This window comes from Antedon bifida, chromosome 6 (genome assembly GCF_963402885.1).
Source record: "Antedon bifida chromosome 6, ecAntBifi1.1, whole genome shotgun sequence".
NCBI lineage: Eukaryota > Metazoa > Echinodermata > Crinoidea > Comatulida > Antedonidae > Antedon > Antedon bifida.
The window spans coordinates 17,623,619-17,650,181 of NC_136231.1; the positions used below are offsets into that span (position 1 = coordinate 17,623,619).

General features: G+C 28.8%; 1 protein-coding gene across 12 annotated transcripts in view; it reads right to left on the reverse strand.

Moving 5' to 3' along the window:
* The window catches only part of LOC144845192 (calcium-activated potassium channel subunit alpha-1-like), a 95,138-nt gene that overhangs the window by 48,124 nt on the left and 20,451 nt on the right, over window positions 1-26,563 (reverse strand). For all 12 annotated transcript variants that reach the window (XM_078702367.1, XM_078702374.1, XM_078702373.1 and 9 more), the window contains exons 3-8: window positions 20,452-20,545; window positions 20,208-20,319; window positions 14,350-14,501; window positions 13,874-14,044; window positions 11,668-11,759; window positions 10,361-10,471 (exon numbers count right to left, since the gene is read on the reverse strand). In XM_078702367.1, the coding sequence (XP_078558493.1) occupies window positions 10,361-10,471; window positions 11,668-11,759; window positions 13,874-14,044; window positions 14,350-14,501; window positions 20,208-20,319; window positions 20,452-20,545 (732 nt within the window). The remainder of the gene's footprint in view (window positions 1-10,360; window positions 10,472-11,667; window positions 11,760-13,873; window positions 14,045-14,349; window positions 14,502-20,207; window positions 20,320-20,451; window positions 20,546-26,563) is intronic.

The window sequence follows — 26,563 nt, forward strand, 5'->3', positions numbered from 1 at the left end:
AGAACAAGAAGTGAGAGATGGTAAGGAATTGTGCAGGCACAAGTTTGAGAACTGCTCATGACATATTGTTTGTGTACTTAGGCAACATATTTTACTTTTATTGACTTCTTATACTTCACAGGTGATGTTAAGCTGTTGGTACATGAACAAATATGGGTCTTGCAGGTGTTTTAATTTTTTTGACTGTTATGGGTCTAACCAGAGATATGTAAACAATTATTTTACATCTCCCTGGCTTAATCCAGCACCATGGCATGTCGTTGGCAACTAAAAAGATACTGGTAGGAGTGTAGATTAAATTATATTAATATAAATTCATAAATAATATCTAAAAAATGCAATAACAAAAAACTGCCATTGCAAAGTATCTGAATGTGAGAAAATTTACTGTGTTAATTATAATGTATGTCATTTATTATTCTGGTTTATGGCTGTTTTATACAATACATGATGCTTTTGTATATAATTATTGACTTTAATTAGAGATGTGGCTTTTATAATAAAACCTCATAATAATGTTTATATATTATATTTACATTTCAGTATTAGCATATTTTTCTTAAATCAATATTCTATAATGCATTACAATTTTACAACAATATGGATACCACTTGAAATATGAAATATGAAATAACATAAAAGTCTTGTAAATTGTATGTTATTTTAACTATAGAAAATACACATTTTACATTACTCTTATTATATTATACATAATCACATCCTTTGATTTTCCCAGGGGTGTTTATACACTGCCCTGGATTTTTTCCCAGGGATACTATCGTAAAGTTACCCTGGGCATTTCCCAGGGGCATCATTAAGTTTTGCAATGGCGACCAATGTATGCTATAATAATGTAGTGTGATTAAATAGTAAATAATTTTACTCTCAGATGCATTTTTTACTGATGACTGACTAAACTCACAATCAACATCACAGCAATCATTACAAACTAAAATTCAATTAAAGAAATTACAATTACTAGTAAGTAATACACAATAAATTAAAAAAATTCTCAGTCTTTTTCAGTATCAAAATAATTATATTATTCTAATGAATACCAATTTCAATATTTACAAGGCCAATGTCTTTGATTGTTGATTTTTACGTTAATTTTCAGCAACATGATGTACAGAATTATTCAAACATACAAACCATCCTCCTTATGATTATGAACATCATCATTCTCATCATCATAGTGATACTTATCATTCTCATCATCATCATACTTATCATTCTCATCATCATCATATCATACTTATCATTCTCATCATCATAATCATACTTATCATTCTCATCATAATCATACTTATCATTCTCATCATAATCATAATTATCATTCCCATCATCATAATCATACTTATCATTCTCATTATCATACTTATCATTCTCATTATCATAATCATACTTATCATTCTCATCAACATCATTATTATACTTATCATTCTCATCATCATAATCATACTTATCATTCTCATCATCATCATTATTATACTTATCATTCTCATCATCATAATCATACTTGTCATTCTCATCATAATCATTCTTATCATTCTCATCATCATCATCATCATACTTATCATTCTCATCATCATCATCATCATCATCATACTTATCATTCTCATCATCATTATTAACAAGATAATAATCAATATATGGTAATTACATTGGCCTACAACAACTTTATCTTATCTACCAGATTGTATGAAACCAGGCATGGCAACAGCAATAATAACATCTTTTTTTTATGATAGAATATTCTTATTAATGGTAGGCCTGTGATTGGTTACGAAGACCTTCTTCTTAATGGCAATATCACAATTTTCAAAACCTAAGTGTTCTTAGGCCATTTATTCCCATAGCAACTACTGGCAAATTATCTAGTAACGACTTGACAAATTATGAAAATTTATGCTAAAAGTAAAATATGAGAAATGGTTTCCACGAATGTCTATCACCCTGCCAAATCATTAGTACGGTGCTAGACGAGTGACGACCGCCACATTATTGAACACATTAGGTTCAAAAGATTCACATAATGTCTTTGTTGTCATTGGTGAACTAATTATGTAATATATATACACTGTTAAGTTCCCTGGATTAAAAATTCAGTACAAGTTCTAAATAGGGGTGAATGTTCTCCAGATGAGATTGAAGACTAAATTTTTTTAATCATTTAATAGAGAATGTAGGCCTGTCCTGTGTGACGATTCCCCCTGTTCTTTGTAATTAAGTTTACTATCGAAAACCTTCTGTCCTTCTCATAATAATAATAATCAATTGATCAGACAATTTTAATAAACATAGTTATCATGAAAGCAATGCTGAGATATTGCAAAATAGTTAGTTTAATAAATAACTGAGAAAATCTTAGGTCAAAATAAATTGACTGTCTTCTGCTACAGAGTTTGGAAATATATATGTTCAATTTTTCAAAATTCAATTTGTGATATGGATTTAAACATGAAATGCATAGAGCTCATAAATACAACATAAATTCAATAATCCTATGGCTGTCTGTGCAACTGTGTGTGGATTGAATATCTATTTTTTAAAATTGTAAATTACAGTGTTGGCAAGAGAAAAATCAAATGAACTGAAATGGTGTATATAAACTGTAAAGAATATTTAATTATGGGAACAGAGCGAATGGCAAATTTGTATATATTGTAATGTAAAATGTCCTATGAATATCGGGCATGTAAATTGTGTAATTGTTGCGAGAATGTTTACACTGTATAAATTCACTACATCAGACTGACCAATGTATTTAAATTATATATAAATAATTTGTCATTTATCATTAATGCTATTTTATTCATTTTGGTCATATGGCTATCGAAATTTAAATACATCAAACTGAAATAGCTACCTGATAACATTGGTTGATTCATCAAAAAATGTACATAATTTACCCTTAAGCTCTGTCTACACTATAAAATGTTAAGTGATTTGATGATATCATATCACTACCATATTTGATCATATCACTAGCAGATTTGGGCACATTACAACTTTTTTTGTAAAACTAGTTTGATAGAGTAGACAGAGCTTTAGTTTATATTCCATAACAATTAAAGTTGTATGTTTAAATAAAACTACTACAGGGATTGCAAAACTGTTTATATAATATCATTGCCATCATCCGCATTGTTTGAATTTCATGTAACTTCATTAATGGGAGAATGACAATTCTATAAATATAAACCTGTCAAATCATTTACCATGTGCAGACTAAAATTTTGCTAATACGCATTATGAATATCCAAATTCCACAACACTTTTTGTATACACTATATCTATTCAGATTAACACATTAACTTCTATAAATGGCACTGTTACTGTCCTAGTGTTAGGGGCCATAAATGGTGTATGCAACTATTGGTTTATTGATTATTAAGGTGCGAAATACCCAGACAGATTGCATATATACAATTCCACTGCTAAACAGATATTGTTAAGTTGATGTGTTTCAAAGTAAATTCTATGATAAACTGAAACAATTTAATATATATTTCTTCAGTTGTATATTTACTTTATTAAGCAACATTCATTACACAGCTATTAACATAGCAAATTTTATTTTAAACTATTTTTGTATGAGTAAGATACTATTTTTCCAATTGAGTTTTACACCTAAATTGTTCAACCAATTTCTAAATGGTAATTTAGAATAATGAAAGGAATATTTAAGTATATTTTATGTGAAAATTATTAACCTTTTGATCGCATGATATGATGGCAAATATCATGAAGTAACAGATTAGTGTGATCCTCTGTCTCAAACCAGTACCATTGTGATAGTTTCAAATTTGTTTTTTATTCAAACTGAATATAGACGCTATAAATGTGGGATACTTTAGTCTAGTTTTTTTTCTTACATTTAATATAGAGCCTTATAAATACAGATATACTAGTAACTTGTGGATTTAGCAAGATATTTAAGCAAGCTATATGTCAACTGGTCACCATGCAATACTAGTGACTTGTGGATTAGTTTAGAACAGAGCCACCATAATCAGATTGAATCCAGCTTTGAAGTCCGCTATGAATAATGATATCAAGTAACTAATTGATCATAAAGCAACCTATATGAGGGTTTATATTTCAATAGATACCTATCAGGTATGCTGTAGTAATGTCATGTTCTTAATGATCTAATCAAATTATTAATTGGCTGAAGCTTCTGACAAATTTAGTAAATGTTTCTACAGAGCTGATGAGTAATGTTGGTGGACATTGGCATTGGACAATATTGTAAGACATACAAGACAAATGACAATGTCTTTAGTGTTGAATAGTAAAACACTTCATCAGTGTAATCAGGGCCCAAGGTAAGATAAACAGGAATGTATGATAAATGAAGATAAATGGAGATTATAAGATTGGATAAATTGGGATATTAAGGTAGGATAAATGGAGATTATAAGATTGGATAAATGGGCATACTAAGGTAGGATAAATGGAGATTATAAGATTGGATATACTGTATGGGATACTAAGGTAGGATAAATAGAGATTATAAGATTAGATATATAGGATACTAAGGTAGGATAAATGGAGATTATAAGATGGATAAATGGGGATATTAAGGTAGGATAAATGGGGATTATAAAGATTTGATATATAGGATACTAAGGTAGGATAAATGGAGATTATAAGATTGGATAAATGGGTATATTAAAGTAGGATAAATGGAGATTATAAGATTGGATAACTGGGCATACTAAGGTAGGATAAATGGGGATTATAAGATTGGATATATAGGATACTAAGGTAGGATAAATAGAGATTATAAGATTAGATATATAGGATACTAAGGTTGGATAAATGGAAATTATAAGGTAGGATAAAATGGGGATTATACGTTTGGATATAGGTTACTGAGGTAGGATAAATGGGGATACTAAAGGCAAGGATAAAGAGGGATTATAAGACTTAATAGAAGGGTTAATAAGTAGACTCCAATAGGATAAAGAAATAAATATAATATATATTATGGGAAGTATTTGGTAAGATAATGTATGTGTGCTAAAATATTAACAATAATTTTTTTTTACAATTTCTACATCTATGGTATTTCATCTCTTGTATTAATAATTTAAATTTTTTATTTATAATTTTTTGTTCATTCTATAAGAAAAAGAAGAATATTTTTATATATATATAAAATATATAATTATTTTTTATTATCCAACAAGAAACATCTCAATATAATTTTTCTCAGAAGCAGAATAAATTATATAAAACATATATGCTATAAATTTATAGTTTTACAGGTTTCGTCACATTTGCTATTTTACACCATGTGACTAAATTGATCCATCACATGACTGAAGAGAACCAATGAGAACATGTCTTGCATAGCTTGACTCTCATTTAGTATATAGTTCACTCTTCTAAGCCAAATTTGCTAGAATAATTTACAAGAATAAAATGCCTTTCACCAAAACGAGGAATTTAATGATAAACTACATTTATTGAAGAAATAGACTTCCTAAGTAAAGATTAATCTGAAAGAACTAAAAGAGAAAGTGGCAAGCTCAATAAAATAATGCAAACTAGATTTTTCTAATAACACGGTATAAAGACATTTTGTCATTTCAAGTTTGACTTTTAGATGGAAAAAAACAATAAAAAAACACACATATCTTGTAGAAATTGCCAAAACATTAAAATCCTACACATTTTATTTGAACAGTAGGCTGTGACTCACACAAAGGCAACTATGTGACTTGAACAAAACACTGATGAAAGACTACCTAACATCCTTTAAAAATTACATTAAGAAACAGTGATAAAATAACATTATTGCAAATAGTGGCTAAGATATTTTCTCGATATTGAAATAGATTCATAAGACCATGTATATTGAAAGTAGTACATATTATGACAGGTTAAAGGGGGAACACCACCAAATAGTTAATATAAATACAATAGAACCTCTATTAAGGGACCAAACATAGTGTTCCCTTTAATAGGAGTGTTCCCTGAATAGGGGTTGACAATGGGAAAATATATATTGCTCCACGTTCATTTCTAATGGAAACTGTACCTTAATAGGGATGTTCCCTGAATAGGGGTTGACAATGGGAAAATATATATTGCTCCATGTTCATTTCTAATGGAAAGTGTCCCCTTAATAGGGATGTTCCTGAATAGGGGTTGACCATATAAAAATATATATTATCCCATGTTCAGTTCTAAAGGACAGTGTCCCCTTAATAGGGATGTTTCCTGAATAGGGGTTGACCATGTGAAAACATGTATTGCCCCACGTTCATTTCTAAAGGACAGTGTCCCCTTAATAGGGATGTTCCCTGAATAGGGGTTGACCATATAAAAATATATATTATCCCATGTTCAGTTCTAATGAAAAGTGTCCCCATAATTGAATGTTCCCTGCATAGGAGTTGACCATGTGAAAACATGTATTGCCCCACATTCATTTCTAATGGAAACTGTACCTTAATAGGGATGTTCCCTGCATAGGAGTTGACCATGTGAAAACATGTATTGCTCCACGTTTATTTCTAATGAAAAGTGTCCCCATAATTGAATGTTCCATGCATAGTGGTTGGCCATGGTGTGTTACCATAATAGTACTACATACAGTTAATGAATTGTATTTAATGTTGGTCATATCTCAACATTATAAATGTAACATTGCTAGTGACGATTGGTCACAAATGTATTTGATGAGAAAATTATTTAGAGTAATGGATTTTAAAAAATTATCAAATGTTAATTGTGTCAACTGAATTTTAACATATGCCTCATGTGCAGATAACTCCATATGTTACAAAATTAATGTGAAAAATACATTATTGTCATGAGAAAACCACCTGTTATGATGGTAGAAAATAATTTTTGTAATTTTTGTATGGATAATTAAACAAAAATAAAATTGTTGTGGTTTATACTGTATGTTTCAGTATGTAAATAAATTATTTTAGGCAATAGCTAGTATTAAGTATTTGGGCTAAGTTTAAATTAAAATTAATGTTTAGGAAACTAGGTTCATATATATGGTAAGTACATATTTCAAATGTTATCTATCGAATATCTCATGATTGAGCAGGCAAATGTTAGTCATATCTTAATATATTAAATAAATTCATAGCTACAATTTTACTTATTTCTTTATTTTTGGATCAAAATATATATAGTTTTGTTTGTTGTATGTTGTATATGAAACAATCTTTCTGAAACTGTGTTCCATTGGATCAAAATGGCAAATACCGTAAACCAACCACACATTCATTATAACAATGTTATTTTTTTTGTTTCAGCACTGAAAGCAGAATTGACATTTAAAACAGACAGTACTACCTGCTTATAAAACATACAAAGGTTTCTTAACATAATCATGTAATTATGCATCTTTCTGGATGAGAGAAAGAAATGCTTGTGTATGGCAACTATACTCACTGAGCGTGTTCATGCATGCAGCGATATTATTAGACGCAACCAACATATAAATAACCTATTGTATAGGAACTTTTTAATTTTCAGTCATACTAGTCTAATGTTATCCACCTTCTTTGAAATTACTGAAAGCTTGTGCTTTTATGTATAATATATAACATAATCGTCAATTATGGGTTTTCAAGATGTAAATACATATTGTTTTGATTTGGTTTGCATTCATTGATCCAATTATAAAACAAACAATTAAATTATAATAAATTGAAATTCTTAAATACAAAACAGTTACTGAATTTAAATTTTGTGGAAGCACTATGGATCAAAATTAAAACAAATAAAAGGCAACAACTATTATGCGGATGTATTTACAGAAGTCCTAACAGTATTGACGAAAACATAGGTATATCAAATAGACATATCAATATAAATGGGGACAAAATCAACTTTAAACCATCAAACAACATCAATACTGAGTTAAGCTCTGTCTACACTATCAAACTAGTTTGACTAATAAAGTGTGATATGCCAAAATATGGTAGTAATATGCCCAAATATGGTAGTGATATAACATCATCATATCCATATATGGGCACATCACATATTTTTGTCACATAAAGTTTGATAGTGACAGAGCTTTAGCAATCACGATGCCTTGCTTAGGGCCTACACATGGTCAACATGGCTTTTCATGTCATCTTCAAATTTGATTGAATAGCAACTCTTTTCACCATAGAGATTTTTATTACCATCATGAAACAGTCTGTAGCGTGCAAATAAAATGTTTATTTTTACCGAGTCGGTCATTAATTGATCTAATTAATGAGATATATAATACCATTGTATGTATTTCAAATCATTTCCTTATTAAGCTCTGTCTACACTATCAAACTCTATGTGACAAAAAAATGTGATGTGTTCATATAATTCAAAATGTATTAGTTTCTATCAATGGTAAAAACAATACAACAACAGAAGTGGTAAATATATAATAATGAAACAATACAATTTACCAATAATAGAGGATCTTGCAAGAAGAGATTTCTTGTCACGCAAGACCCATAAACGAAAAGACGAAAATACATTTGTATATAATTATATATATAAAAGACATAAGGTCATGACAAAAACAGTTTGAAGGTCTAGTTTGAGTACAATTATTATTTAATAAATAAATGATTTTTACGAAAAGTTGAGAGAGAGGAAGAGTTAACAAACTGGTATCTAATTGATTCCAAATTAAAGGTCCAGAAACATAAATAAAGTGGGAAGAATTTGTTAATCTTACAAAAGAAATAGTTAACTGAAACTTGTGAACAGGACTTCTTAGATTATGACCACTTGGTTAAAATGAGCAATGTTAAATAAATTCATCATGGGAGAAGGAAGATTGTTAGAAAAAATATTAAAAGACAAAAGAGGCAATTTGCAATTTATGTATATCACCTAATTTCAGTAACTTAAGTTCATAAAATAAAGGTATTAAGTTTATCGAATTGAAAATTGTTTTAGAAATTTTACTTGCAATATGATTCTGATGACTGGTCCATCTAAAGTTTTGCTGAATTAAAACACCAAGAAACATGGACATGATGATGTCATATCACTACCATAGTTGGGCATATCACTACCATATTTGGGCACATTACACTTTTTTTGTCAATACTAGTTTGATAGTGTAGACAGAGCTTTTAGAAGTATTTGCTATTTGAACATGTTTATTTATTTTATTTATCAATCAGGTAATGAAATTGCAATAACCAATCAGGCTGTCCATTAATCAAAAATTGATTATAGGTTCATATATTGAAGGAATGGAAGAATTAATTTCTCCATGATATAAGCACACAACAAAAATGTGTGGTAAATAGTAATGGTCTTAATAAAAAAAAATCAAATTATTAATATACTCTACTTTAAAATATCATTAACTGTATGCTCTTTCTCTGTGAAGGTGTTAAAATAAATTGAAACTAATTTAATATGCCAGACGTTGACTAACCTGTGCTATATGACCATAAACCACAGCAATTCTAGTCCCCTGTTGCTCTGATTATCACAGCATTAATAGTCAAAATATGTTAATGCTATGTGTTTTATTATTGTGAATTGTATATTACGAATCTATCTAATGCTTTTTCTATGTCAATATAGAAACTTGAAACTGACTCGGATATATGAGGAAAAAAAACATGACAGGTGGATATTGGATGTAACAGTATTAGTATTATTTCATTCTTATGAATAAATCCAATTTATTAGAACTGAGCAACATTTTAATCAAGTCATCTTTATTTATCTAGAGTAGTCCCTGGTTTACAGAGAACCCAATGTGGATCTAAAACAACAGGGATGTAATGTCATTTAAAACATAACTTCCTATTTGAATTTGTTCCATGAATGTATGGAAGTAAACACACATAAAATGTAATGACATGATTTTCGTTTTAATCAATATAGCTCTGTTAGCTGTTGATTTGATTTTATTTCCTTCATGTTTTTTCACATATCTTGTCAAATGAACCTGCTAGTATGAAGCCATCAGCTAAGCCATATTTAGGCATCTTATAAAAGATAAAAGCAGTGAAATGATCACAACAACCAATCCTGCACCTCTCGTGAAGCGGTGCTAATATTTTCCTAGCCCACTGGTGAAAATGAAAGCAGTTTTGCTCGCTTGCTACCAATTATACTCATAGGTGAACAAGATGTCGTAATAATAATAAGAAAAAAAAACATGAACAATGTAGCTTGTATGTTCAGTTGTATTGTATGTTTTTGTATCACTGTTATATAATTATTTTATTTCGTAGATTGTAAATGTTTATAAATGAATATTATAACTTTTAAAATTTTATTTGCGAAAACACTATTCCTAAGGGTAATTTTGAGCTATGTAAATTCATAGTACAATTTGCATTCACTATCAGCTACTTACGTATGGAAAATCACAATTTCAACATTCACGTCTTCACGATCTTTATGAAGAAAATCTTTCAAGAAATTTGAGACGCTGTCGTAAGTTATATGTCCACATACGACAATATGCCTGCAAGTAAGAAAAATGACATAAATTACAGATATGGAGCAGGCAACTGAAAAGTAAATAATTTAGCTCGATAGTCATGATTATAGATTACAAGTTGAAACCTGTCAAACATGGTTAAATAACTAAATGTATATAAATCTTATATAAAACTATTGCGTAGATCAGATTAGATTACATTATATTGACAAATTAGAATGAAATGTACTTAAATCATAATTACAATATCAAACAAGTATTAATACATTTAGTGTCATTGACCATTATAACAAAATGCATTATCGTATTTGATTGTGTGTGACCAAAGGCGCAATACATACACACTGGGCTAGTCAGATCAATTTGATGTGACGTTTCATTAGCCCAAAAAAGACACATTTATACTTTTTTTTAAATAAAGGTGTATACCTTATTTTACTAAATCAGACCTTATTTTAGACCTTATATTAATTTATATAAATGTATTTTTAATTTTGAACTCAAATGTTCATACTTTTTAGCAGACTTTCCTATTAAATCTTGCTACAAAATTCAGTCAAAATTAGAGAGTAAGATTTTTGTTTGGACAGCACTATTAAATGGTTGAGTATCTTAAATTAGGAGATTATTATAGGCGAGCATGGTACTTACTAGGCCAAATAAAATATTTTAAATAGTATTTTAAATTGAATTTATCCTGCATGCCAGGAAAACTTAAATAATAGTATCCTTTGGGATCAGGAGGCAACTCTATTAAGGGGACACTTTATTGGTCCCTAAGGTGTCCCTTACTGTATATGTATTTAACTTTTTTAAACATTTTTTAACTTTAGACGATTTCCAATGCCATAAACGAAAGAAATATTTTTTATGTCACGTCAAAAATCATAATACGATATATTCTTAGAACGTACAATAATTACAATCCTTGCAGAACTGCTGTTGGAATTTAGAAAATTTATGTGCAATGCTCGCCGAGTGCTTTTGTACACGTACGATGGATTCTTACGTAAATGCAAATATGACGTTAGTTCAGCTTATGAGTATAAAAGAAAAAGGAACCATAATGCATATAAAATGAAACAAGAAATACTGTAAATATTATGGAAAGTAAAAGGAAAACATGATCAGGAAAGAAACTATTGTCCATAACAGGATTTACTTTATTTATCGATCATGCAGCTAATTTAATTAAGAAAAATAATATGAAAAGCACCTACTTTTTCCCACCTTCCTTGGTATATACTCCTCCATAAATATTTCGACTACTAATGATTTCAATGATTTCCGGTGTGTAACTTGCAAAGATGGCCTACAAAATACAAGCATTATTGTCCAATATATATATGTAAAAACATGAATTAAAAAAAATCATATATAATATACATTCATTTGTATGTGATTAAGTCATAGTGAAAAGTTTGATAATAAAAAAAACGTTATAAAAACGTTGAAAATCATATATATACATACATTCATTTGTATGTGATTAAATCATTAAAAGTGTTATAGGTATATAATATCGTATTTATTCAATATTTAAATACTGTGTAATGTTTAGCAAATAATGTATGTATTACAATGTATATCAAATTCATTCATTTGTATGTGATTAAATCATAATGAAAAGTGTAATAATAATACACCATATTCAAATAATGTGTAATGTTTACCAAATAAGGTATATATTACAATGCTTTGCTAGCTAAATATACATTGGAGAATCACAATGTTTGTCTAAATAGGATATAAAAACTCAGCATAATATGTGAAAGTCAACTTATAAACCAATATTTATCATATTGGATCTTTAAGATGATTCAGGAAACTGTTGAAGTGGCCTGTTATTGTTTGATGTTTGTTTATGCCACCACTTGAATGTTTCGGTTGTTCTACAACAACCAATAGCATATGATTACTTTTTTCAGACAGGCTGTTTGAACTGTCTACTGTGCAGTCTCTATCAAGCTCTTGAAAGATATCAAAGCTACCTTTAGAACAACCAAAATCCAGGCCCTTCATGGGTTATAGGTCTCATGGTTGTGAACACATGTCTGTGGAGATAGTTATCTCTACACAATTTCCAATGCCTTGTTCAACATTCACTCATTTTACCCTTATTACTTTGCATGACTACTTTCTTGATTTCTGTACTTTATTTCAGCTAATCTTCCCCTATATACATTTTTTAAGGTACCACCATCTTCACAGTCTACTGAGCACACTTTCATGTAACATTACAAATGTATTCTATTTCTTATTTGATTTGGGTTGGTTTGGAGTTGTGTCATAAAGGAGACATTTTTTTTTGTCCGATGTGTCTGCTTTATAAATAATTAATCTTTATAATTAATGGTCCACAGATTATGAAGCTACAATATCAGGGGTTATAAGCATGGTTTAATTTATTTTTCTTCCTCCATGGTTTAATATATTTGTTTTCTTGCAAGCAATGATGCATGCAGACCTAAGGATATTGACATTTGATAGTGATGATCTCGTCAGAAGGCATTGTCACAGATGGTAATTCCTCCAAGCTTCAAGCATGTGTCCCAATGGGTGATTATTCTAGATTAAGATATCTAATTAAAGCCCTGGTTCAAAAAGCGATGGCAATGTCTGAATAGGGTTAATTAATGTTAAACGACAAGGGAAAGTACTAATAAGTATTGTTCAGATTAATTAAAGTCAGAAGAGTGCCATTGATGCATTAAACAAAAAATTAGGTTGGAATTGGTGCTTGGATTTAATAGGTTGAAAAAGGTTACATCGGTGATCTGCCGCAACAGACAATTATTTTCATGCCGATATACATTGCTGGACTTTGGGCTTTCATGGTCATCCTTTATCAAGAATACTTTATGTGCTATAGGTCATTGAATGATTTCAGGTCACATTATGCAAATTAGCCATAATGTCTTCTTGAAAACAATCACAACACTATATTCTTAAGACTTTTTTTAAATACAAAATATACATTTCTTGATGTCTGCCATCATTGACCTTTCTTGCTCAGATCTTTTACATAGTCATTCCCAGAGAAGATGGCATTGCCACATCTTTTGAAGCTAAGCTGTTGCATGTATGCACCATAGCCACATCTGTATAGGCCTACAGTCAACTCTCTGGGCTGCCAAATATGTCTGGTTTCCACAAAGTCTGGTATTCGGGATGTGTTTTTAATGGTAAAAAGGAGATTGGGACATTTTGGACTCCGAAAAACGTCTGGTATTGGAAGAGTTTGTTGTTTTCGGAGAGTCTGGTATTGGGAGAGTTTGTGGTTTTCAGAGAGTCAGGTATTGGGAGGGTCGACTGTATTCCAAAATGAATAGAGGAATGTCTTTCAGTATGTTCACGCCATCTTGTTGAAGGATTCTCCTATATAAAAATAATACATTATTAACTATTTCTCGAGAGAAGACTTACCAGGCCACCAAAGATAAAGAACGTCATAAAGCATCTTCCACATGTTGTTTGTGCATAGATGTCTCCATAGCCTACGGTTGACATGGTGACCACGACAACGTACAGACATGTAAAATAACTTAGATCTTGTGTGTTACTAAAATTCTCCCAAGGGTCGCCTGAGTTTTCCACCTAGACGGAAAAAAAATAAAAGATTTCTAATATTTAAGTTTTAATAGAGAAGCAATGCATCTTTTTAAAATTGGTGTGCTAAAAACGTTAAAGGGGCGTGGCCAGAATTTTCCTATAGTTGTTTGTTAGTCAAACTGAGTGAAAATTCTTAAAGTAAACTTCTGGTTCTGGTGAGAGATCTAGGCCACCAGATCATTGCAATAGCTATTCCCTAACCATGCTGATACTAACAACTTAAAGGTATCAATTGATTCAATGATCTAACAATGAAATATTTGGGTTCTTCAGTAACTTGTGTATCTTACCAAGTGAATGACTCCAGCTGCAGTGAGCATGACTGTTAAGAAAACAGTCAACATGTTCGTCACTTTGATGGCATTGCTGGTCTTCAAAACTCTCAAAAATTGTAACACTTCAGAAAGCTGCATCAGCCTGAGGGCCCTCAAGAATCGGAGCCCTGTAGATAATGTAAGAACAATTTCAAATACATTACAATAATGTATTTTCGAATTACCACTTGATATTTTGAATAACACATTTAATATTTAAATCAAGCCATACCCTAAATAGATACCCTAGATACAAAGTGGGCATCATTATTTATATTTTGTATATTATGAAGGAAATAAATGTTACTATGAAATGAAATTAGCGAAATTTCCTTTTGGGACAAAAAGTGATTTATGGGTATGCGTATAATCCAGTTTGCACTGATGTTTATTAACAAGACTATTTAACTATTAATTATTGAGACTATTTAACATTCATTATTCATTTACCATCCCAAAACAAAACCTCTCTATTGTAATTTTCATCTAGTGTATGTAAACCATTACTTTACTGTAGATCTTTACAAATACTTTATCAAAAATCAAGTGAACTACCTTTTTTTTCAAAAAGATTAGTTTTGAAATCAATAAACCTATTAATATTCAAATCAATTCAAAGTCTGTTGCCACATACGTTTATAGTTTGTAGTAAATATGGTGGTTTAATTATATGTTCACAAAGGTCAAAGGTGAAATAACTTGGTTTTTCCCCAACTTAATTTTGTCACAACATTTTTTTTTATAATAAAAATATAGATTTTTGTTATTTTTTTGTAATTTAAGATCTTATAAACAGATTGTCCATTTCTATAATTTGTATGTACTTCAAGATAACGTTTAATAACATGCTGTGTAAAACAAAATGGCTACTAAAAAACTCTCGTAGACACAACTAATCCCTCTGTATACGAGAAGTCAAATGTTTTGGAAAGAATCTGTTCTTAATAGAGGATTCCGATATCTTGTACCTATGATACATCAAGTTAATTCCATGTAAAACATAATTTCAGACGTAATTTTTGTTGCTTAAACAGCTGTCTACAAATAACAGATTTTATTATCTTATTATTATTTCTATTGCTAATATTTTATACATTTCAATTGCTGATATTAAAATTCAAATTGTATAAAATATGTTTGCACTTTATACAACATTTTTAAAATAAAAAGTTGTTTCCAAATTAAATAAATTGTTTTTGGAGGATTGAAAACATTTACTATTTTTTAATTTTAGAAAACTACACATGCAGTATCTTAAACATAAAAATCACCAAGTATTAAATTTGGAGTAAATCTAAGTTCATTAACTGAATTAAGTTTGAGCAAAAAAAAAATGTGCTAGGTAATGATTATCAGTATTAAACATGAAACCAACATTGTGCATACATACGTACAAATGAAATCCAATTCTCTATCCATAGATAAACGGTAAATTAAAACATCTAACCAAATATGTATGTTAAATTTTTTTAAAAAGCTTGATATATCTGCACAACTAACTTCAGTTAAATACTACAATTAACAAATATATATATTGGTTTAATACTAGATAACAAAATATAATAACATATTAAATTTTCAATGTTTACATTAAAACTTAGTTCTGTATTCTAAGGACAGTAATTTCCTATTCCTAAAATATGCTAACTTTAAAAGCCACCAAGATTAACCTGCAAAAAATAGCATAAATATAAATCTCCAATTTGGCATAAAAATTAAAAATTCATACATTATTGAGCAAATCAATTGTGTATTCCAGTTGAAAAGATAAATAAAATCATCTTAAAGTACTTTTATCAAGAATTGTTTTTTAATTCTCCCATAAAATTTAATGAAGTTCAATGATTTTCAACATACAGAATTTTAAAAAGATACATAATGAAGTTTGAAGCATTATCCAACTTAAAGCAGACTTCAACCAACACCTTACGACTATAAAATAAAGCACCCCAAGCATTTTAGCCTTCATACACTAAACCGTACCCATAAAAACATATATTTTACATTGAATAAAGAAAGATATACTGTCAAAAATAGTTTTATGGACTTTAGTTCAATAGAACATAGTTTCATTCATTCTTATTTAGTCTTTTAAGACACATACAAATCAACAGTATTTTACAAATTACAACTCCACCTTATCAATTCTGAAAAATAATGTTTTTCTAGTAAAAAGAATATTTAAGTTTTGATTTATACTCAATATAAAAATCAATTAAATATTAAAAAATGTTCCATATTCACACTAAACTTGCAGTCTTCATTTTGTAGATAAAAGTAGACAGTGAAAATCCAATAATTATCTTCTTGTCTATGCTATTTCAGTTCCATTTTTGTAGTCCACAGTTGAACGTGAGAACTTGATTTAATTTCCATTTTATACCAGACAATGTATTTGTACTGAATTCATAAAATAGTTTATAAACTATTTTATATTCAAATGATTCATTTGAAATGTACCTGAAAGTTTTTCCAGTAATACTGTACAAATTACTGCTATAACTAGGAAATCTACACGGTTGCCAAAATCGTTCTCAAAATGGGATTAACTAAATTACAATTGGGTCATAGTCAATGATAGGATTAACTACAATAGATTAACCAACATGAAGAGATTAATCTACATGAGAAAATTAAACCAAATAAACCAATGTAGAAGTACCTAAAAGCGTTGAAAAAAAGTAAATTGGATCAAATAACATGATGAGATAAACCAAAATTAGGATTAGCCTGCAGTAAATGTGGATTAGCTTTGAAATACTAGCTAAAAGGCAATGAAAGAACTAAATTATGTCAAGTTCACATTTGAAATTCCAATGCCATGCAATATGGACACATATTTTGTTTGTACTTTAAATTTAAAAGATGGCAGTACACACACAGTAAATAAACACTGATGAAGATCTTGAAACGATATGCGCTGTTCTTAACTGAGATGCACTCATGCAATTTTGATGGTAAATTGTTCATGCTTTTTAGCAGAAGTTGACAATTCTTTGTTTTTTTAATTAAAAATAGATAAAAATTCTTCACGGCTCCAAAATTTGATGAGGAATTGGATGTGAAACTAACATTTTGACAAATTTGGTCCAAAGTTACTTGTAGGTTTCAAAGAAAGATAAAATGCAAACTTGACTTGATGACACAACTCTCCCAAAATTGGAAATGGCATTACTAGCCCCAAATTTTGGGCAAGTCGACTACAGTTGAATTTTATTTTGATTCTAAAAAGCTGGTGAGTGTTGAAATATATGATTTTTAAATAATGATATCTAAGCAATAAAAACTATCAACTTAAAATTAAGAAAAGTTAAGTTAATTAAGTATGTCCTATAATAAATTAAAAGAAATAGGTAACTATCTATCATTTCACTTGATAAAGTAACCTAAATATACAAATTAAACTTTAGTTTATTTTATTTATTAGTTTCTTTTTAAAATATTATTTAATAAATTAGAATACTAGAATAGAATACTAATCAAAAACGAAATTGTCTTTAATAATATCAGGTTGAAAAATACACTATTTGCAGTTTGCTCATTATTTCTTACTTAATAAATTATAGACATTGTATACTAGTGGCTATATTCACCATTGAGTTATTTAAGTGTAAATGGTGAATATGCCCATAGAAGTACTATATTAAATCAAGCCCTGCAAAGTGGCAAAATATTATTATGCTTTAATGAACCATTGTATGACGACGCATACACAATCTGCTATTGTCTCATTCTGTGGAACTAGATTGAGTGTACAACATTCTCATAAATGCCATGTCAAGTAATCCTATTCAGATTTGTATTGCATTTGTGATACATCACTGTACCCTATCCCACATAATTATAAAGCATACCACAGGCACTGATTGGACGATAATGTGACCTGTGACATGATTTCGGCCAATTTGTTATTAGGAGTAAAATGTGTATCTCATTAGCTACCAATATACACAGCTCCCAATGCAATGCTTTATGTCTGAATATGATACTAGACATACACATCAAATATGTCAGGAAGAATATGTTTTACAATGCAGGTCTCACTACGATTTCAGGGGACTTAGCTTATATCGTTATACTAAACACAATATTTATGTTCATCTGGATAATAGACACAGAAACCTTAGGGATTATGTCAAAATTATCCTACTGCAGTTACTAAATTTTGTTACTGCAATATCATTTTAGTTGTTTCAATGTAAAAGCAGTCACTGCAATACAGTGTGTTTTGATTACCCATAAATAGCAGTACAGTTTTTAACAGTAAACAAACAGTAAGTTTCTGTAGTAGAATCATTTAGACAATCCCCATATACTGTATACACATTTCTAGTATGTTAAACAAAACTTGATTAAAAGCAAAATAGATAGCATTAGATGACATACTCCATTGCTATCTATTTTATTATTTTGGAATTTAGTATTTTCATACGCAATTACAGAGCAGACATATTTCTTTCCGTTGCAGTAATGTTTTAACCACTTTCAACACAACCTTGTCAGATATTTGCAACATTTGCATTCGTAGTTAATGCACATTATATTAGTAAATAATTTGTTTATTCTTTGCATAAAAACATAAATGAATTAGTGCCATAGTTTACAGTTATTAACCTGATCATTATTCCAGCAGTTTGACGCAAGGCAATAGATAATGATATACATTATATATTGATTTGTTTTTAAACAAATGAAGGAATTAATGAGTTTAATCCAACTGACTGGTGTTTTGTCATTTCAATGGGGTTGATAATTTCACACTATAAATTGCATAAATAAATTTGGAGCAAACAGTTACTTATTGCAACAAACAGATATATATGTCCACGAAAATTGAAAAAAAAATAATCTTGTAAAGATAATTTAGCAAAGTAAGAATTCACAAGCTAAAAAGAAAATATAAATGAACGGAAAAAATATTTCTGCAAAAATAAGAAGGGAGGACTGTTTTGATAAATAAAAAGCATTGGTTTCTTTAAATCTAACTTACCAATCCACGCCCTATATTGACCTGAGTCAATTAATTGCAAAATAAAAAAAAACATAAATAGTTGTTTTGTGTTTTTACAACAAAAGGATGAATGTTAAAAAGCAGCATTCTAATCTACTATAAACAATGAGTCCAACTGCTTGGATACATAGATGATAGTTTGTGACAAACCTATTGAAGATATATGAAAAAAGGTCTTATAACACTGAGGCAGACAATGCGTGATTCGTCCTCTTTTAATGAGTGGTACTATTATATAAAATTTCACAAACTAACAGTGGTCATGCCTAGCTTACCTGGATAAACCGACAATAGCATCTCTCTCTGAAGAGAGGAATATACTTTAAAAAGTAAAGCACCCCTATCGGATAGTAGTATTATACAAAATACCTTTTTTAGGTTAAAACTAAAAGTTGGACTTTAAAGTGTGTGATTAAAATAAAGGATAATTAAAGATACACATTGTACCATTTTAAAGTTTTAAATAACCAATGCCCGATTTATAGTGCTATTCACTCTCTTTATATAAAGAAATATCTTTCTTCAACTGTATTCCTAATGACAACCCATATTGCTTATAAACAGCTACATATTATTAGGTTTAAAGTAAATTACTATGTTAACAAAAACAAATTTAAAGATTAATATCATAAATACATATCAATTTAAAAGATGATGAATAGTAGTAAAAAAATGGTAAGAACGATATAAAAAAACTGTAAAGACTGCCTGCTGGACAAAAAGCATATTCTGTTGTTAACTATATTATCTTGCTGATATAATAATGGGTTTATTATGATATGAATGAAAATTGTACTGGTTGCTTTCTACCAATATTCCTTACCTATCCACGTACGTCCCAGAACAATTGACACGAAGATCGGTGGAATCGTGAAGAAGTCTACAATAGAAGCTATGGAGACCCAACACCAAAGCTTTTCCTGGTTAGCAACAAACTGAAATAATAATGTGTACACATTTATGCTATTAATACCCATACAAATGTGGTACATTTTATTTTGTAGGCAAACAAAAATTAGTATGGTCGACAGTTTCAATTACTTAAACTTTATTCTATTTATACTTACTCTTAAGATGAAATACAGTAAGAAGAAGATGTTGAAGGCAAGATCGGTCTGGAACAGGCGGTCTTCTTTGAGGTCAAAGCACCATTCTACTGGCCTGAAACATACAAAACAAAACAAATTATTCATCAATTTCGTTTACATACACATTCGACAAACTTTATTTAACAAAATCAAAATTTAATGATCAGATATTGATAAATTTTCAGAATAGAAATTTTTGACAGTTTTATTATTACGCACATTATGTTCTTGATTTTAAGGTCAAAGTTGAAATTAATGATGAGGAAATCCATAAAAGTCAGGATGCCATCTGAATATGCTGTCAAACAAAAGTAATAAATTGTCTTTTTTCTCCCTCTGTGAGTTTTACCAATTACAGAATATAGCAAAATAATTTCACCAGAATATCCTTTTCTAGCAAATCTCATTTACGTTGATAGTGAAAGAGGATGCTCTTAGCAAATAAACAAGTTTTATCATTTAAATTTTAAATGCTAACATTTTGAGGGGAAAAATGTTATTACAGTATTTGGAATTTTAGAAGGGACTTGATAGGTAATTTTCGCCTATAGGCCATGGTATCAATTGTTTCTATATACAAAAGAAAACGTATAATAAATGTAATCAAATATTCTGTTGCATGCATTAAAACAAATAATTACTATATTACAGTAGTATAATTATCTTGTATATGACAAGATTACTAGTTTAATTGACTAATTTAAACACACAAATAAAATCTGACATAAACAGGTGCACTGGTAGGTAGTAATAAGTAAACGCTTAGATGCTTTATTTATATTTCATTTTCAAGCTTACTTGAAAATGAGTTCATTAATTTATTCATACATGTTTTTTCAGAGGAATAACACTATTTGCATTAACAGTGTGTAGTTATGCTGTTGCTATATATTCTTATACATGCTGAATGTCCTTACAGTGAATATACATAATATGACACCCATACTGGATAATGGAATGGTCCTAAGAGCAGTAAAATAAATTGCCCTTTTCTGCTTTGCTTTGATTTCATTGTAAATTTAATGGAGAATTTTTAGATTTGAAATATTTGTTTTGCATTTCAAATTCTGAAATAATAATTCATCAAAAAGGCTGAAAAATATACATATCAATAGACAAGTACCATGGAAACCATTTATAAAATTACTTAAAAATAAATACAATCAAAACAATTGTTCCTAATTTATGCAGAAACGTATCAAAATATAGATTAAATTAATTGTATTGTATTTTATCAAATTGATTTCAGAACGTATCAAAAGAACCTACATTAATTCAAACTAAATATTTTCAAAAGAAATAATTAATTTGTTGCATGCTCAGAATATCAGATATTATTTTCGAAAAATATCCTTTTAAATAAATAATAATATTTTGTACTGCTATATTAAATGTAAAATGCAAGATTTCTGTTTAATGCATTCTTTACTAATATACACATTTTCTTTGAAATAATTTGTTTACATTTTCTTTGAATTTGTTTATGGTTTCCTCTTAAGACGCTACTAAACAATAATTGACTCAGATTTGAATAAATTACACACAAAAAACAAACACTCGGCCAATAAATGGTGCCAAGTTAATGTATTGTTCTGTACTATAATTTGCTTTCTATGTAATCCTATTGGAATGTCTGTAAGGCTTGTGTACTTAATTTATGATATCTGATTTTGATGCCTACCTATTAAGCTAATCTATATACTTTTATTATAACTATTTGTAGTCTATACAACTATTAAAAGCCAACAGATGCACTGAATACAACAATTGAAACGGTTATTTTACAAAAGTGAAAATGCCACCTTAAAGTCATTTCTGTATATATTTAAGTAGGAGAAATGATAATTATTCATGCATAACTTAGAGTCGTATTGGCTGTGAAAGCGTGTCCATTGGGTGCGATAGAGCACACTTAGCAACGTGTTCTTGTAGTGGCTGTCTAAAGCTGTATACCTACGAACCAATGAGCCACGTCCAAACTCATTTTCAAGAATCAACACATATGCTTTGAACAGAAATATCTTAAAGGAACGTTGTTCTTTGTTTTTTTATTTAAATCAGTGCAAACTGTAGTTTTCATTTTGTTGAAATTTAGAAGTTCATCTTAAATTTGGATGTAAATTTATTTTTTATTTACATTATATTGTTTTTAGTAAAATAATTTAATTATTTAAAGCTCTATCTATACTATCAAACTAATTTGACCAAAATAATGTGATGTGTCAAAATATGGTAGGAATATGCCCAAATATGGTAGTGATATGATGTCATCATGTCCATATATGTATGGGCACATCACATTTTGATAGTGTAGACAGAGCTTTAGAAGAGTAGAAAGGTCTTCCATTAAATATATGAAACACAGAAAGTTATCAAGTTCTGGATCATATATTTTACTATTGAACTTTACGATTTAGTGTCTATAATTACAATCGCTTTTTATAAATTATGTTTGTTTTGATATTCTCTTTCTAAAAATTTTTATGTATTAAAATTATTATGAAATGCTGTATATAGAAAAATAAGACATATAAAGTACTTGTATTTTCTTTTATGATTTTAGGCTAAATATTACAGTACAATTACAATTACTGTACCATACAAGTAATCAGGAAGATTTTGTGTACACTACTGTACACACAATATGCACATAATGCATTGGCCATTTCAATAAACAAAACTGCTTGTTAATTTATGTATTATGCATGCTTTCTTTACTATGATATTAAACATTGAAGTGTTTATAAATATTTACCCCTTTTATTGAGTTTTCTACTATTTCCAGTTTTTAATTTATTTACACTATACCTCCTATAATAATTTATGAAAACACTTCTGCTTTTCAAACAGATTAATATTAAATGTAATTGAAATGGACAAGATGTTGTAATCTAGAACCAAAGAAATATCAAGTGAATTTACTGTATATAAAAATGTATGACAAGAATATCAACACCACTTAATGTCAAACAACATAAGAAAGAACACATTAATCGTGAATAAATCAACACAAAATGTGACACTGAAAACTATTAAGGCTGAAAACCCTATTATCAAAAGTTGCCAATAATCAATTCAATTCTGCAAGTATTGTGAAATAATTGTGATTTAATTGAATGAACTGATGATTGACAACCCTGAAGATATTTTAATTCCTTCAATCATAGAATCATATTACATCCATTGACATGTGACTATACTCTTGGAAATGAGTTTAAAATACTACTGATTTAATAGTTGCATTGTTTTTACTATTGAACCATGTCCTAACATCCTGTATGATGTTCGGCCTGCCGCCTCTCACTCCTGAGTTAAATACAAATCAACTTAAAAAATGTTTGTGGAAACAAACATATATTTAGCACGTATACACATGAAAAAGTGAACACATTTCAATGGTCATTAACTTCTTGCCAAAACTTTACCACAGATTCGGAAATTACTTTCACATTTAGGAAAATATTTTTACTTCCTCAAGCGATGTAGACATACAAATTATCCAGTTTAGAGTTTACAGACATTAATAGATGGGACTACAAAATTATTGATCTACGAATTCAATTTTCGGTAAAAATATAAATGCATATTCTGAAGTTAACAGTAATTGAATAATAAATTTAAAACTATGTTGAGGGGCGAAAATCTCTAAATAATTGATTTTTGTAACTATTAATATTCAATTATATAATATTTGGGAGGGTTTTTAAGGGGGAAAATATATTTTATATTCAAAATATTATAATATTATTATTATTTTTAAATTTTAATATTCATTCTAACATAGTAAATAATGAAAATTAGAAAGTAAAAACAAAAGAACATCTGTAACAACTACTGTAGAAATCATTAATTGCTAAATATAAATATTAACATATTAACAAATGAAAAAAAAATTGAAACTGAAATTTAGCTCTTACTTTACTCTACAGAATTAATCAATTCTTATAACTTATTTGTCTAAATAATCTTCAGTAAAAAAGTACATTAATTTTTTTAATTAATTTATAAACCGTTTCTTCAATTTTATAGTACAGACTGTATAATAGTACATAAGAAAGAGAAATTCTAAAATAAATCTTATACAAATTTTAGTAACATATATACTGGATGTTTCAGTAACATTTGTTTAATACTGTAGATTATCTTAGTTAATGTTAATGAAAAACAAAAGCTATACTATTGATGTCATTATTTCATCCCAATATTACAAATCCATAAGTAAATGATTTGAAATTAAAAAAATAATCAATTTTGATAACTTATTCTGTAATAATTTTAAGTGAAACAGATTATTAATGTCCCCAAATATATATACTGTATATTAATTCTCTTAAACTAAAACATATATTTTAATTGCTAAAATTCAGTAGATTTAATATCTTCAATTATCTTAAGTAAACATTACTTTATTTTATGTTATCAAAAATGCTTTTTATGATCATGATATTAAAACTAGGAAATTAATTTGCTGAAACTAAAACTACAGTAATGTATATGTAACGTTCTATTACCAATTTCAGTAGATTTAATTTAGTTTAAATTATATATAATATTAATTTTATGGAGTCTATGATTAAAACGTTGAAATCTTGAGAAAATTTGTCTGAAATTAAAACTATAATTTATTTTGAATAATTTTAGCAAAAACTAATTCATATTTTAGAAAATAAAGGAAGGACACTGTAGTTGATCAAAATTTTCAATTAACCTATCACAAATAATAAAGGTACAAAATAGAAAAATCCATCATCTAAAGGCTTACCTATATTCCTATTTAAAAAATCATTTTTTTTAATATTTGAGGTTATTATGAAAAAGAAATATGAAAAAAAAATATGCAAAACAAATTAAATAATGGATGTGTACTAAATACATTAACAAAGGCTTCTACTGCACACTGGGAGATAACCATTTCAATTGAACTTGAAATTGGGGGTGGGCTTATACATGAAGACTACTATAAGAAATATTTTCATAAAATATGTTATTCGCTTGACATTAACACATCAGCAAAGTCAAAGTAAACAAGCCATATGTTATTTTTTAATGGTCATCGTACGGAATCTATATTCCTAATTTATTTACACGCCCACACTATACGCTATACACACAATCAGTGTACATAATTACCTTTCTAGTCTCATTCATCCTACTCTTTTTAAGGGCCAATCCACCCTAGATAATCTAACTGGAAAACCCTAAAAAATCAAGGTTTCATCCAAGAATCAAGAAATATTAATACAACTAGAAATATAAATAGCCATAAAATTACTTGAGTGCCGTCTACCTGGATAAACCAATTTATAGCCTATTCTCCTAAAAGAGCAAGCTACAACTCAAAAATCAGAAAATTCATTTAACACCCCTCTCCATAAATAGTACTGTCCGCAAACTAATGTATAGTTTTTATTTACTTTCTATTTATCAATACTGAAACAATAATGCTACAGTTAGATGAAACTGGTAAATAATTATAAAGTCTGCTCAAAATCCCACATAACTGATAAGATTTAATGTAGAAAACAGGAAAAACAAACAACGCATTAAGAATTGCCCACACGAACCAAAAGTATTCTCATCCAGTTATTTAATAATTAACTAGATAAATATTATTAGACTATACTTAAGTACAGGTTTGTTTAAGCTCATATTAAAATCAAGTGGTCAGTAAATATACTTTGTAGTGATAAACTGTAAGAAAACCACTTAAGTTCTAGAAAGTAATCAAAATTTACATTGAAGAGATGAACATACAACCTTTGAAAATGGATTAAAATACAGATTTCCAATGAGAGGCATATAAATTAGGGGAGAATGTTTCATTTTGTGCCATGAATGTATGCCCTAATGTACTGTAAGCCATCTAGGTTGGAGTCACTGCTGGCGTTATAATACATGAACAAATATCTTAATATTTTGTTAAGCATGGACAAAAGAATAATTATTTTTTACACTATGTTATAAATAAGTTACTAAATTTGATTGTAAATTATGAGAGCCATAAGGTTATCTCATTTGTAAAAAAGGGACAAATTGAATCTAGAATCATAGTATACAAGGCCCAGCGATTACGTGATGGACAGTCTTGCAC